Source organism: Syngnathus acus, chromosome 11 (assembly GCF_901709675.1).
Source record: "Syngnathus acus chromosome 11, fSynAcu1.2, whole genome shotgun sequence".
Classification (NCBI taxonomy): Eukaryota; Metazoa; Chordata; class Actinopteri; order Syngnathiformes; family Syngnathidae; genus Syngnathus; species Syngnathus acus.
This window is the reverse complement of record NC_051096.1, coordinates 888,550-900,806: the sequence shown is the minus strand read 5'-3', so window position 1 is coordinate 900,806 and position 12,257 is coordinate 888,550. Positions and strand designations below refer to the sequence as shown.

General features: G+C 42.1%; 2 protein-coding genes across 4 annotated transcripts; one reads left to right on the top strand and one right to left on the bottom strand.

Moving 5' to 3' along the window:
- Positions 1–5,980: 5,980 nt before the first annotated feature.
- Positions 5,981–7,294, top strand: chrac1 (chromatin accessibility complex subunit 1). The gene is made up of 3 exons (XM_037264276.1): positions 5,981–6,209; positions 6,675–6,801; positions 6,894–7,294. The coding sequence occupies exons 1-3, from the start codon at positions 6,057–6,059 to the stop codon at positions 6,980–6,982; spliced, it is 369 nt and encodes a 122-aa protein (XP_037120171.1). The 5' UTR covers positions 5,981–6,056; the 3' UTR covers positions 6,983–7,294.
- Positions 7,295–7,391: 97 nt separating this feature from the next.
- Positions 7,392–9,542, bottom strand: si:ch211-57n23.1. 3 transcript variants are annotated; one of them, XM_037264186.1, is made up of 3 exons: positions 9,087–9,542; positions 8,131–8,660; positions 7,392–7,765 (listed from the first exon to the last, which is right to left on the bottom strand). In XM_037264186.1, exons 2-3 carry the CDS (start codon positions 8,634–8,636, stop codon positions 7,624–7,626), a joined length of 648 nt encoding a protein of 215 aa, XP_037120081.1. In that variant the 5' UTR covers positions 8,637–8,660; positions 9,087–9,542; the 3' UTR covers positions 7,392–7,623. The 3 variants fall into 3 exon arrangements, with proteins under 3 accessions (XP_037120081.1, XP_037120082.1, XP_037120079.1); XM_037264187.1 differs by having other exon boundaries at positions 8,131–8,645; positions 9,182–9,540; XM_037264184.1 differs by having other exon boundaries at positions 8,131–8,645; positions 9,091–9,442.
- Positions 9,543–12,257: the final 2,715 nt, after the last annotated feature.

The window sequence follows — 12,257 nt, the reverse complement described above, 5'->3', positions numbered from 1 at the left end:
TGAGTGCTGAATGTTAAAAAAGAGTGGACAATTTGGCTCGACCTACGTGTGTGAGAAGACGTTCAGCCACATGAACGTCAACAAAGCCCGTCACAGATCTAGGTTAACGGACCGACACCTCGGCTCTATCCTAAGAATTACCACAACAAATTGTACTCCAGACTATGATGCACTAGCAAAAAAGGGAAACCAACAATACTATTGATTTCTTTATTACTTTATTTAGATGTATTCTTTCACTGATTCTTCAAGATGATGAATTTGGTCAGAATGTTTGCCGTTGGATGTGATTTCGCCTCATTAGATAAACATATTTCATAAATCTGACCTGCAGGCGCTGAAGTGATGGAAAATGTTATTCATCATAACAGTGTCATATTTAATAAGAATCACTGATAGTAGTTTTTTGGTGAAATATTTTTTTAATGCTGTTAATAAATGCATTTGTTTTCAAAAAGCTTTTTTTTAATATCCATGCTTTAGTATCTACTAAAAGTAAAAACCTTTTATGCAATGACCTTTACATGTCATTTATATTACTTCACACAAACACTACATCCATCTGCTCCTGGTTCGGCCCCCCGGTCAAAATTTAGAACCCAATTCGGCCCGCAAGTCAAAAGGTTTGCCCACCCCTGGTCTAGAGCATTTTCTATTCGGGCTCCAGAGCTTTGGAATGCCCTACCAATGGATATTAGAACTGCTACCTCACTATAAACATTTAAGACACGTTTAAAGACACATTTCTATGATATGGCCTTTAATTAATCTGTAGTGGCCGATTCGGCTGGAGTTTGTTTTCGCTCACTCTTCCCACCACCCTCCCCCCACCCCTCCCCAGCTGGGGAGGTGGTTAGGTGACACCCAAGCTGACAGCGGCTATCTGGATTCTCGTGGACCAATTCAGGTTGAGGGAACTGCAGCTTACCCTCCTCGAAGACACTGCCAGGACAATCAAGGGCACCTCCGGCAGCTCTTCGCTTTGACTTGGACATCCCTTGGACATTGATTTTCATATTACGTATTTTATGTGCCCTCTCTGTATCCATTGCAGCCTGGTGATCCTGAAAGGGGGATCCTTCCATCTGTGGTCCCTTCTCAAGGTTTTTCAGTTTGAGAATACTTGTCAATATTTGGCTATGTGAAGCCCTTTGAGACTGCTTGTGATTCAGGGCTATACAAATAAACTTTGTCACGAACGGAGTGTAGAAATGGAGCAGGGCGACCAAGTGCAGCTTGGACCAGGGTTTATTGCAGCAAACTCAAAAGACAGACTCGGCAACCCGACGTGACTTAACATCAAAACTAACAGGACTGCCCGACAAAAACGTGATACACAAGACAGGAACCAAACGACCTCGTGGCAGTGACACATGCATTGTCCACAATGCTCCAACATCGAGTGGCACATAAACAGAACTTAAATACAACACAGGCAACAAGAGGCAGGTGAGTGTGATTACACTAATCAAGGGCACACAGGAAGGGAGGGGCGAGCACACAGACATACATCACAAGACTGGGGACGAGACATGACAAAACTTGACTTGACTCATACGATGCGAGGCAAATATAAAGGAGCTCGCCCGAGCTGTCAATCAAACGGCGCGCACACAAAGCAAACCGCGATCCAACAAACGGCACAACAGTGGACGGTAGTAACAATGAAATGTACAGTGCCTTGCGAAGGTATTCGGCCCCCTTGAACCTTTCAACATTTCGCCACATTTCAGGCTTCAAACATAAAGATATAAAATTTTAATTTTTTGTCAAGAATCAACAAGTGGGACACAATCGTGAAGTGGAACGAAATTTATTGGATAATTTAAACTTTTTTAACAAATAAAAAACTGAAAAGTGGGGCGTGCAATATTATTCGGCCCCTCTACTTTCAGTGCAGCAAACTCACTCCAGAAGTTCAGTGAGGATCTTTGAACGATCCAATGTTGTCCTAAATGACTGATGATGATAAATAGAATGCAACTGTGTGTAATCAAGTCTCCGTATAAATGCACCTGCTCTTTGATAGTCTCAGGGTTCTGTTTAAAGCGCAGAGAGAACCATGAAGACAAAGGAACACACCAGGCAGGTCCGAGATACTGTTGTGGAGAAGTTTAAAGCCGTTTGGATACAAAAAGATTTCCCAAGCTTTAAACATCTCAAGGAGCACTGTGCAAGCAATTATATTGAAATGGAAGGAGAATCAGACCACTGCAAATCTACCAAGACCCGGCCGTCCCTCCAAACTTTCATCTCAAACAAGGAGAAGACTGATCAGAGATGCAGCCAAGAGGCCCATGATCACTCTGGATGAACTGCAGATAACTGCAGCTGAGGTGGGAGAGTCTGTCCATAGGACAACAATCAGTCGTGCACTGCACAAATCTGGCCTTTATGGAAGAGTGGCAAGAAGAAAGCCATTTCTCAAAGATATCCATAAAAAGTCTCGTTTAAAGTTTGCCACAAGCCACCTGGGAGACACACCAAACGTGGAAGAAGGTGCTCTGGTCAGATGAAACCAAAATCGAACTTTTTGGCCACAATGCAAAACGATATGTTTGACGTAAAAGCAACACAGCTCATCACCCTGAACACACCATCCCCACTGTCAAACATGGTGGTGGCAGCATCATGGTTTGGGCCTGCTTTTCTTCAGCAGGGACAGGGAAGATGGCTAAAATTGATGGGAAGATGGATGGAGCCAAATACAGGACCATTCTGGAAGAAAACCTGTTGGAGTCTGCAAAAGACCTGAGACTGGGACGGAGATTTATCTTCCAACAGGACAATGATCCAAAACATAAAGCCAAATCTACAATGGAATGGTTCACAAATAGACGTATCCAGGTGTTAGAATGGCCAAGTCAAAGTCCAGACCTGAATCCAATCGAGAATCTGTGGAAAGAGCTGAAGACTGCTGTTCACAAACGCTCTCCATCCAACCTCACTGAGCTCGAGCTGTTTTGCAAGGAAGAATGGGCAAGAATTCCAGTCTCTCGATGTGCAAAACTGATAGGGACATACCCCAAGCGACTTGCAGCTGTAATTGCAGCAAAAATACTTTGTAGTATTAGCGCAAGGGGGCCGAATAATATTGCACGCCCCACTTTTCAGTTTTTTATTTGTTAAAAAAGTTTAAATTATCCAATAAATTTCGTTCCACTTCACGATTGTGTCCCACTTGTTGTTGATTCTTGACAAAAAATTAAACTTTTATATCTTTATGTTTGAAGCCTGAAATGTCGCGAAATGTTGAAAGGTTCAAGGGGGCCGAATACTTTCGCAAGGCACTGTATATACTCACTTTGTGTCAAACATAAGTCATCGAGACAACAAAATACATTTGCTGGCAACCGTTAGGCGCCGTGCCGCTGCATAACGGCTACTCATACGATGCGAGGCAAATTTAAAGGAGCGCGCTGGAGCTGTCAATCAAACGGCGCGCACACAAAGCAAACCGCAATCCGACAAACGGCACAACAGTGGACAGTAGTAACAATGAAATGTATATACTCGCTTTGTGTCAAAGACGCACACAATCACAGCAACATACTCAGTCGATACCGGGGCCGGCTCTACCCAGGGGCAAGAGGGGGCAACGCCCCCTCAAACAGATGTCCTGCCCCCTCGAATCAAACTTTTAGAAGTGAAAAATCCGCTGATAGAAACACACGTTAATCAGCCCCCTCTCTTCTCTCATGTCGGTGCAGTGTGTCCTCACACAGCCTGCTGTCAGGACTCCGTGCCCCTCCGTAAACATCCAATCACTGTGAGTATGCAAATGAGGCAAGACGCAGCCAGAGAGTGTCAAGTTACAGTCAGCGCGGTAGGAGTTGGAAGAAGCAGTAAAAACTCCACCAAACCCGTCGTAATGACCCGTGATATAACTAATGATTAACGACAACTCAAATAATAGTTAATATAACATTCATATTATATGTTCCCCCCCCTGAGAGATTGCCACCTTATTGTGGTCAGGGGGTTTGCGTGCCTCAGTGACCCTAAGAGCAATACCAGCAGAAGCTTTAATCTTCAGGTGGGACACCCAAGCTGGACAGGTCTTAGTGTAGAGGCCTGACAGAGTGCAATCCACTTCTCCAGGTTGAGATTGTTGGATTTTGTCCACAATTTAGGGAGCGCGCTATCTGCGCCTCACGGCAAAAGCCATTGCCAATCACCTGTTATCCAATTTACTCACTGGGTGCTCGTTTGATTTCTTCAGATTTAGGAAAATGCAAAGACACTGAAGCAGAAATTAGACTTACACAGGTTGGTTGAGTTCAATCACAATTCTTGTTAAGAAAGCTCTGTTTTCAGGAAAGTACAATACAGCGCTGGGCCTTTCAAGAGCAGAAAGTCTCCATTCAGAAAAGGCAACGTTCAAGGTTCTTTGGTCAGCTTATATTCAGTTGCACAGGCCGGTGTGGGGCGAGTTTGATGGGTGATGAGTCGTTGGGGTGGGGCGAGTTCGCAGTAGAGTTTGATTCAATGGGAGTGGGTGCTGGTTATGGACGATTCGGTGTGTGTGTGGGGGCTGCCGTCTTCCATCCTGTCTTTCGGCCTTGGTGATCATCTTTGGCCGAGTCCTTGGCTGTCTCCCTCTGGCACCTGCTGGTTTTATCTCCAAGTGACCTTCCTGTAAACATTCTGCTCCATTCTTACACTGTCGCACCTCATCCATTCGTCATTCTTTCAATTTTGTCATTTTGTACGGAATTATGTGAGCTTTTGGCTGTGACATCATCAATTTATTAATGTTCCCTGACTATGCAAAGTTTGTTCTTTTGATTCTCCATGTCTTTGCTTACATCATTACATTCTTAGTTTAATCATGCTTCCAACCGTATCTCTTCTTTATTAGGCAAAATATTTCCCTCTGTGCAGAGCGTTCAGTAGTAATCGAAAAGCTGGCGTCTCGCATTTAGGCGACATATGACGTTTAGTCAAAACACAAGATATAATCAAGTACTGAACGGTCAAGACGACTCTGGCCGTGTCCATGATTTAGAGAAAAAACATCAGGCATGCATTACACCAGTGGTCCCCAACCTTTTTTGCGCCACGGACCGGTTACGTGTCAGAAATATTTTAGCGGACCGGCCTTTATATAAATAAATAATACATTTATAATAAATATATAAATACGATGAAAAAAAATGATACGACTGGCATAAAAACAAGTATAAACAACATAATTTTAATTTTTTTTATTTATTCATTTATTTATTTGTTTGACCTGAATTAATTGATCGTCGAAAGAAAAAAGAATTCCTGTGCGGCTTGGCGGCCCGGTACCAAATGACCCACGAACCGGTACCGGTCCGCGGCCCAGTGGTTGGGGACCACTGCATTACACAGTTCCTTAAGGGTCATTAAGCTATTTAGGCGATATATCAAAAAACATTTGTTATTTCACAGTGCTCAGAAATATATATCAGATCATAAAGTTATAAAAACCTTTGTCATTACCACCTATTAAAAATGTCTAGTTATGTCTTCTTTATTGATTTGGTGTGTAGGTATAATTATATGCTTAAAATATTTCTTTTATTGATTTAATATGTGAATATACTTTTCTGCTTATGTACTTTATTCAATGAAGTTCGAGCATATCTGTTTTTGTAGCTAGGCAGGACTTTTTGTATTTCGACCCCATTCCTTCAAGATCTGGACACACAGCTAACAACTGCCGTGAAGAAAACACTAACAGTGTTAAAAATGTGTAAAAAAAAAAACATGCCCCCTTCACATTTCTGACTGCCCCCTCTTATGTGCATTCCTAGAACCGGCCCTGGTCGATACCAGCAACCTTTAACTTACCGCTGCACATAAGTGAATGGGTATAATGTCTAGACCCCGAATGTAAGACGACACCCACTTTTTCAGTCTTATTTCAATGCAAAAACATCGTCTTATATTCGGGCCAACACGGTATATCTTACCGGGAGGATCCGCTTCAACAGGGAGCGCTGAAGAAGTGAGCCCAGCGAAGAAGAGCGTTGCCGTTCAAAACAATAGAAGCAGTTGAATCCGTCGCCTCATTCGTACGACGGAAGATGTCTCAGATTAACCCCGACAAAGATGACCAGGCGCTGGGTAGCAAAAGGGGCCTTTCCCTGCCCATTTCCCGAGTGCGATTGATCATGAAGAGCTCCCCGGAGGTGTCCAGTATTAACCAGGAAGCCCTTTTCCTCACCACCAAGGCAACGGTAAAGAAATGCTAACTAACGTTCGATTTTCGGCTAATCCAAAGTGGCCATTCTGATTCGTGATCTTCAACACACTTTTCTATCTTATATTGAACCAAGAAACGTGTTTTACGTAAATCAAATCCCACAGCATATTACCACAGTGAAATATTCATGTTGTTTCTGAAATCTAGTGGAACACAGTTATGATTCTGTTGTATAAATGGCAACAGGTACAAATATGTGTATAAATACACGTTACCTGTTACTTTCTGCCATCGAAATGAAGAGCAATTAATTGTGTGTTACTATAGGTTGGTGACATAATTGTGTGTTACTATAAGTTGGTGACATAAACAGAAATATCTGTGGTAAAATGCTAGTTTTCTGATTAATTAGGTAAAATTTCCCCTAGCACACTTGACAGTCTCTCAGACACACTGGTTGGAACTGTTGTACAGTGCGTTTGTCGTGTTTTTCTCAAAGGAGATGTTTGTCCAACATTTGGCGCTATCGTCATTCAGCAACGGCCAAGGGAAGGAAAGCAAGAGTTTGTCGTACAGTGACCTCGCCAATGCCGCAGAGGAGATAGAAACTTTCCAGTTTCTAACAGGTGACACTCTCGGCTCACATGAAGCCTCTCAAAAGAATTGTACGTGTTCATCTCAATCTCTTGTAGCAAGACCGATGTTCTCCCCTCTGCAGATATCCTCCCTAAGAAGATCTTGGCTGGTGACTACCTCAAGTCTTTGGAGCAAGTGCGAGAAGAGGAAGAAGAAGCAGCTGACTTGTAAAACGAAATGGGCGTCATGTTTGGGGCAGATGTGATTGCTGAACTTTTAACCCCCCAAAAGAGTGATAGGAGTCATGTTGACTTGGCGATGGTGCCTTCAAAGGCGATTCCGTATCATGTGAATTTAGTACATGATGCTCACAGAAAGCTAGCGCTGGACACTGATCATCTGGTCAACGGTTTGAAATGTATGCAGTTGGGAAATTCAATAACTATCATGGCTGTGACCTTTCAAACTGGAACGGACACTGCATTGCGGCATGATCGTAAAAGCAAACATAGCAGGCCTGTCGTGTTGCATTTTTTTAAAAAACATCGTGTCACGCTAGAGCTGAAATACTTGACATTTGTTGTTTAAGACTATTTTTCCACATGTAGTAAGTAAACAAAAAGGGCTGTTGCTGAATAAACTCTGAATCATTTCATTAAATGGTTTTAGATCACCATGTGAGCGCCTCAATCATGCGTCGATTCAATTTTGTTCTGTTTGGTGGTTGAGACATTTTATTTAATATCAACCCTTCATCCTTGCACAGTTTACAATGAAATACATATTTTCAACTTCTGAACCATCCTTGAGCATCCTTTCATGAACCCAGCTGATGTCTCTCAAAAAGTGCAAGCCCAATCTTGTTCTCGTGGTCACTGGCGGATGAGCTTGTGGAGTCTGAGCTGCATGTGCATGAGATTCTCCTCCAGGCTGGACAAGTGCCTCTCCAGGGAGGATGCTAGGAGCTGGCGGGCGAACGCCGACTCCCTCGCCTGGGCCAGGTGCTCCTTGACACTGTGCATGGTGTGGAACACAAATTACAGGTAGCACAAGATGGGGGATGACAATGGCTGGAGCATAAATGAGCCAGATGTCAATCTAAAAATTACAATTGAGATTTTAAGTTCAGTATTGACAAATACATGCCACCAAATGGCAGTGTTGCCTTCTAATGTAATACTGTGTGCGTGCGTGTAAAACTCAATTTTAACGTAGTCCCACTTTGCTACAACGTTCCCAAAATGATTTGCCCTTTGTCAAGATGAAGGCCTTCCACTAAATGGTAGCTAATGACAGAATGTAGTTGTAATATCATAAAAAGGGGCTCTAATGCCTTCAAGAGAGTTGCTGTCCAGACTCATACAAAGACAGTGAATCACCTGGTGAGGAGTCCTCCGTCTTTGCCGTCTTTCCTCTTCTCCTCCAGGGAGACGAAGACCTTCTCCATGGTGTCCAGGGCCTCCGCCACACTGCGGTGGTCCGAGAGCACCCCCTCCACCTCGTCTCTGGCCTGCCGCTGGTAGGAGAGTCCCCCTTCCTCCACGCGGCAGGAGATCATCACACCCTCCAGGGCAGCCCGGTTCTGCAACGCCAGCAGGCGGGAGCGGGCCAGCTCCTCGGGCCTGGCTACGTTCTCCCAACAGATTCCCGGCGTGGACGAAGGCAACCAGAAGCGCTGAGTGCAGTTCATGGACCCCAGGGGACTCTGCCCTACTGCTGCTGCTTCAGGGGGGCTGTCAGCGAGAAAGCGGTATACAGGGGAGAAACCGGAACCCCACTCGTCATTGGTCCAGTTGTCCTCATCTACAGAGACGTCTTCACGGGAGGCGCACGCACAGAAGCCCAGCAAGAGCCAGGTCCAACTCCACATTAATCCGCAGAACATCTCCAAACTCTAGAAAAAAAAATTCTTGTAGATTGGGACATTTGTAAAATATTTTTAATACAATTTTGAACTGGTTTATGCAAATACTGTAGACACGCTGGAATTCTTTTTACCTATGTCATACTATGTATTAAATTAAATTTGAATCAAACATTAAAAGCAAAATCCCCCCAAAAATATTTTAAAAGCCTTTCCTTGCATGACAAACTTGTGTTAATTCTTGCAACCTCACAGGACGTGGCATAATAGGCCCACTCAAAACGTACTTCATAAGTCCCAATAAACATATTTTGGAATTTCTTCACATACATAGAGTATGAAAACTGCAAAGGTTCCCAAGCCCTGTTTGAGACAATATGTAAACAAGACTGGCAGGTAATTAGGACTGGAAAAACTGAGACACATCCTGTCATGTATATTGAATGCTGTTACGTCATCACACACAAATACTTGCCTTATTATCGAAACGAAATGTCCGTCCTTGCTTGCACGTAAACCTTCCAAAGACAGTGTGAGCGAGTGAAAGACGTGCGAAATAGTCCTGCCGAGCTCGTCCGCTCCGGCTGCCTGAAGTCATCGGAAAGAATGAGTGCTGGCCCATAACGCGCGCTCACCCTTTACTGGCCGCCGCCACCAGCAACACCGCGAAAACTTTAACTCGTCAAGAGCAGACTGCACACACAGGGAAGTATGTTGTTGTCTTGATGGAAAAATAGACAAAAACTGATCTGAGCTCCGAAACAACAGTTTGAAAATGTGTTCAAGCAACATGTTCTTTTGTGTGTGTTTGTGGTTGTATATGAACGTACCACATGTCTTTATAAAGCCCCAAGCCAGAAACTTGACATATGCACTTTGGAATTGGAAGTGAGTGCAATACATTTCTGCACAATCCTTCAAATCAATGCAGAAATACACACCGTGGTCACTTGATTAGGAACGCCCAGCAGTCAGCCTAATAACCTCTCTCAGATTTGTTTCGTTGTAGTGAAGTGAAGTGAAGTGAAATTTATTTTTGAACATAAGATCGACCAAACACAAAATCCTATTTTTTTCACATTTTCACATAATTTCATGGCACATAAATCAACATGTTCAAAAAAGGAGAAGGAAGAAGCTGTTGCTTGTTTTTTTCCTACCCCTTTTATACATCAACCTTCTCAACATGGTTGCTAATTAGTTTTTTTTCGAAGTACAGAAACCTGATTTATCGGAGGGAGATAATTTTAGAAATGAAAAGCAGTTTATACAATAATATTCTGGAAAGAAAAATAAATAAATAAGATATGGACTATATAGCTGAAAACAGACAGGCAGAAGATTTCAATTACTATAATTTTCTAGTGTAACATTTTTAAAGTGTTCTTTGAATTGGGCAATGTGTTTACTTTCTTTGATCGTTACAGGTAACTTATTCCATAGCTTTACCCCCTTGACAGATATGCACATGCTTTTCAGGGTGGTGTGCACCTTAGGTTGTAAAAGATTCCCTCCCCTTCTTAAACTGTAAACACTTTCTCTTTCTATGAACCATTTTTGTATATTATTAGGGAGTAATTTCTTTTAGCTTTATAAATAATTTGTGCGGTCTTGAAATCTACCAAATCCATAAATTTTAATGTTTGTAATTTAATAAATAAATTATTTGTATGTTCACAATAGCCAACATTGTTGATAATTCTAATTGCCTTTTTCTGCATTGTGCATACTGTCTTTGGGGTGGTTTTGTAGGTATTGCCCCATACTTCAACACTAGGGGTGTAACGATTCATCGATACACATCGATTCATCGATATAATGCTCTACGATTTATTGGCATCGATGCTAAACGTAAACATCGATTTATATCGCCGTGTTTGACCTCGGACATTAGACGCGACTTTATTTTGAAATCCAGTTCATTGTTGCTTGCTTCCTCTTTCCGGGAGCAGTTCGCGGCGCGCTGTGTTGTGAGCAGAGCAGGCACGTGAAAGGGGAGCCGACAACTACGCGGCTCCTGGGCTGGTGCTATGGCTAGTGTCCAAGAAGACGAGGAAATTCGCTCCCCTTTGGGCTTCAAGTCATTCGTTTGGAAGCACTTTGGATTCCAAAGAAAAGATGGCTCAACGGACAATTAGAATTATTGTAAATAAATAGTTCAGTAATGCACTTTAAAGTTAATGGTATTACAAAAAAGAAAGAATATTCATTTTTCTTTACTTATATGAGAAAAAATATAGGAATTTGATAAAGTTCAGTGTTAAAATAAGCACTTTGTATACTACAATACTCTTGTAATTTCCTAAATAAAGAGTTTGCAGTACCTTGTTGATTTTGCGTATGAATTGTTATAAATCAGGATATTGTTCTATATTTTTTATTTTAAAAAAAATATATATATATATCGATCGTGGAGCACTATATCGTGATGTATCGTGAATGAATCACAGCAGGCTTTAAGATATCGGCAATAATCGTATCGTGACCCCTTGGTATCGATATGATATCGTATCGTGACAAAACCCGCGATTTACACCCCTATTCAACACCATAGGACATGTAAGGAAGAAGCAGCGAGCAGTATAAAGTGTACATTGTTTTCTGGTTCAGTAAGCGTCTGACTTTACAAAGTATGCCCACGGTCTTTGCCAATTTTGAACAGATGTGTTTGACTTGCGGTTTCCACCTGAGACTGTGGTCAATTATTACTCCCAGAAAGGAGTTTTCATAAACTCTATCCAATCTGGTGTTATCACACAATACTTCAATAGTTATGTTTTCTGGGATTTTTCATTTCCCAAAGATCATAAAATTGGTTTTCTTTATGTTAAGAGATAATTTATTTGAGTCAAACAACAGTTTTAGCTTGGCAAGCTCATCAGAAACAGTCTTCATCAGTTGCTGTAGGTTCTCTCCTTCACAAAAGATATTTGTGTCATCAGCAAATATGACAAATTTTAAAATCTTAGAGGTGTTAATTATATCATTAATATATAATATGAATACTTTTGGTCCAAAATTTTGAACCCTGCGGCTTATAGTCAGGTGCGGCTTATATAAGGATTTTTTTCGTGATTTTTGTGATGACTTGATCACTTTTACACACTGCGGTATCTTGAAGAAAAAAACAACAACAAAAATACTATTTTGAAACACTACTATGGCTGCTGCTTATTCTGGGCTTTAGTAGGAATGCACGCTAGGTGACCTGCGTCAAAGGGCTCTAAACCCTTTCTCTTACTCTGCCATGAGACTCAGAGATTACACAAAGCAGTGGCGCTGTTTGGACCATCTGCATTGTATTAAAACCCAATCAATCAGCATTTAAATTCAATTCTTCTGACATTTTGCTCACCAAAAACAAGTTGTAATGAACGTGAACTTTTAATGCATTTTATTCAGAAGGTTACTTTGAACCCCGAGGCTTAAATGGCGGCGCGGCGTATTTATGGATTTTTACGGCCTCCAGGGGGCGCTCTAGCAGGAAGCAAGAGCGAGACAGACGAAGAAGAGATAATGCGCCGAAGAAGACGTGCTAGCTAGTTTGTGTTTTGAACATTTCGCGGATCACGCACACACCCTCATCATGGAAAACACACGAAGAAATGCATTTGATGCAGCTTTTAAGTTAAAAGCAATCGA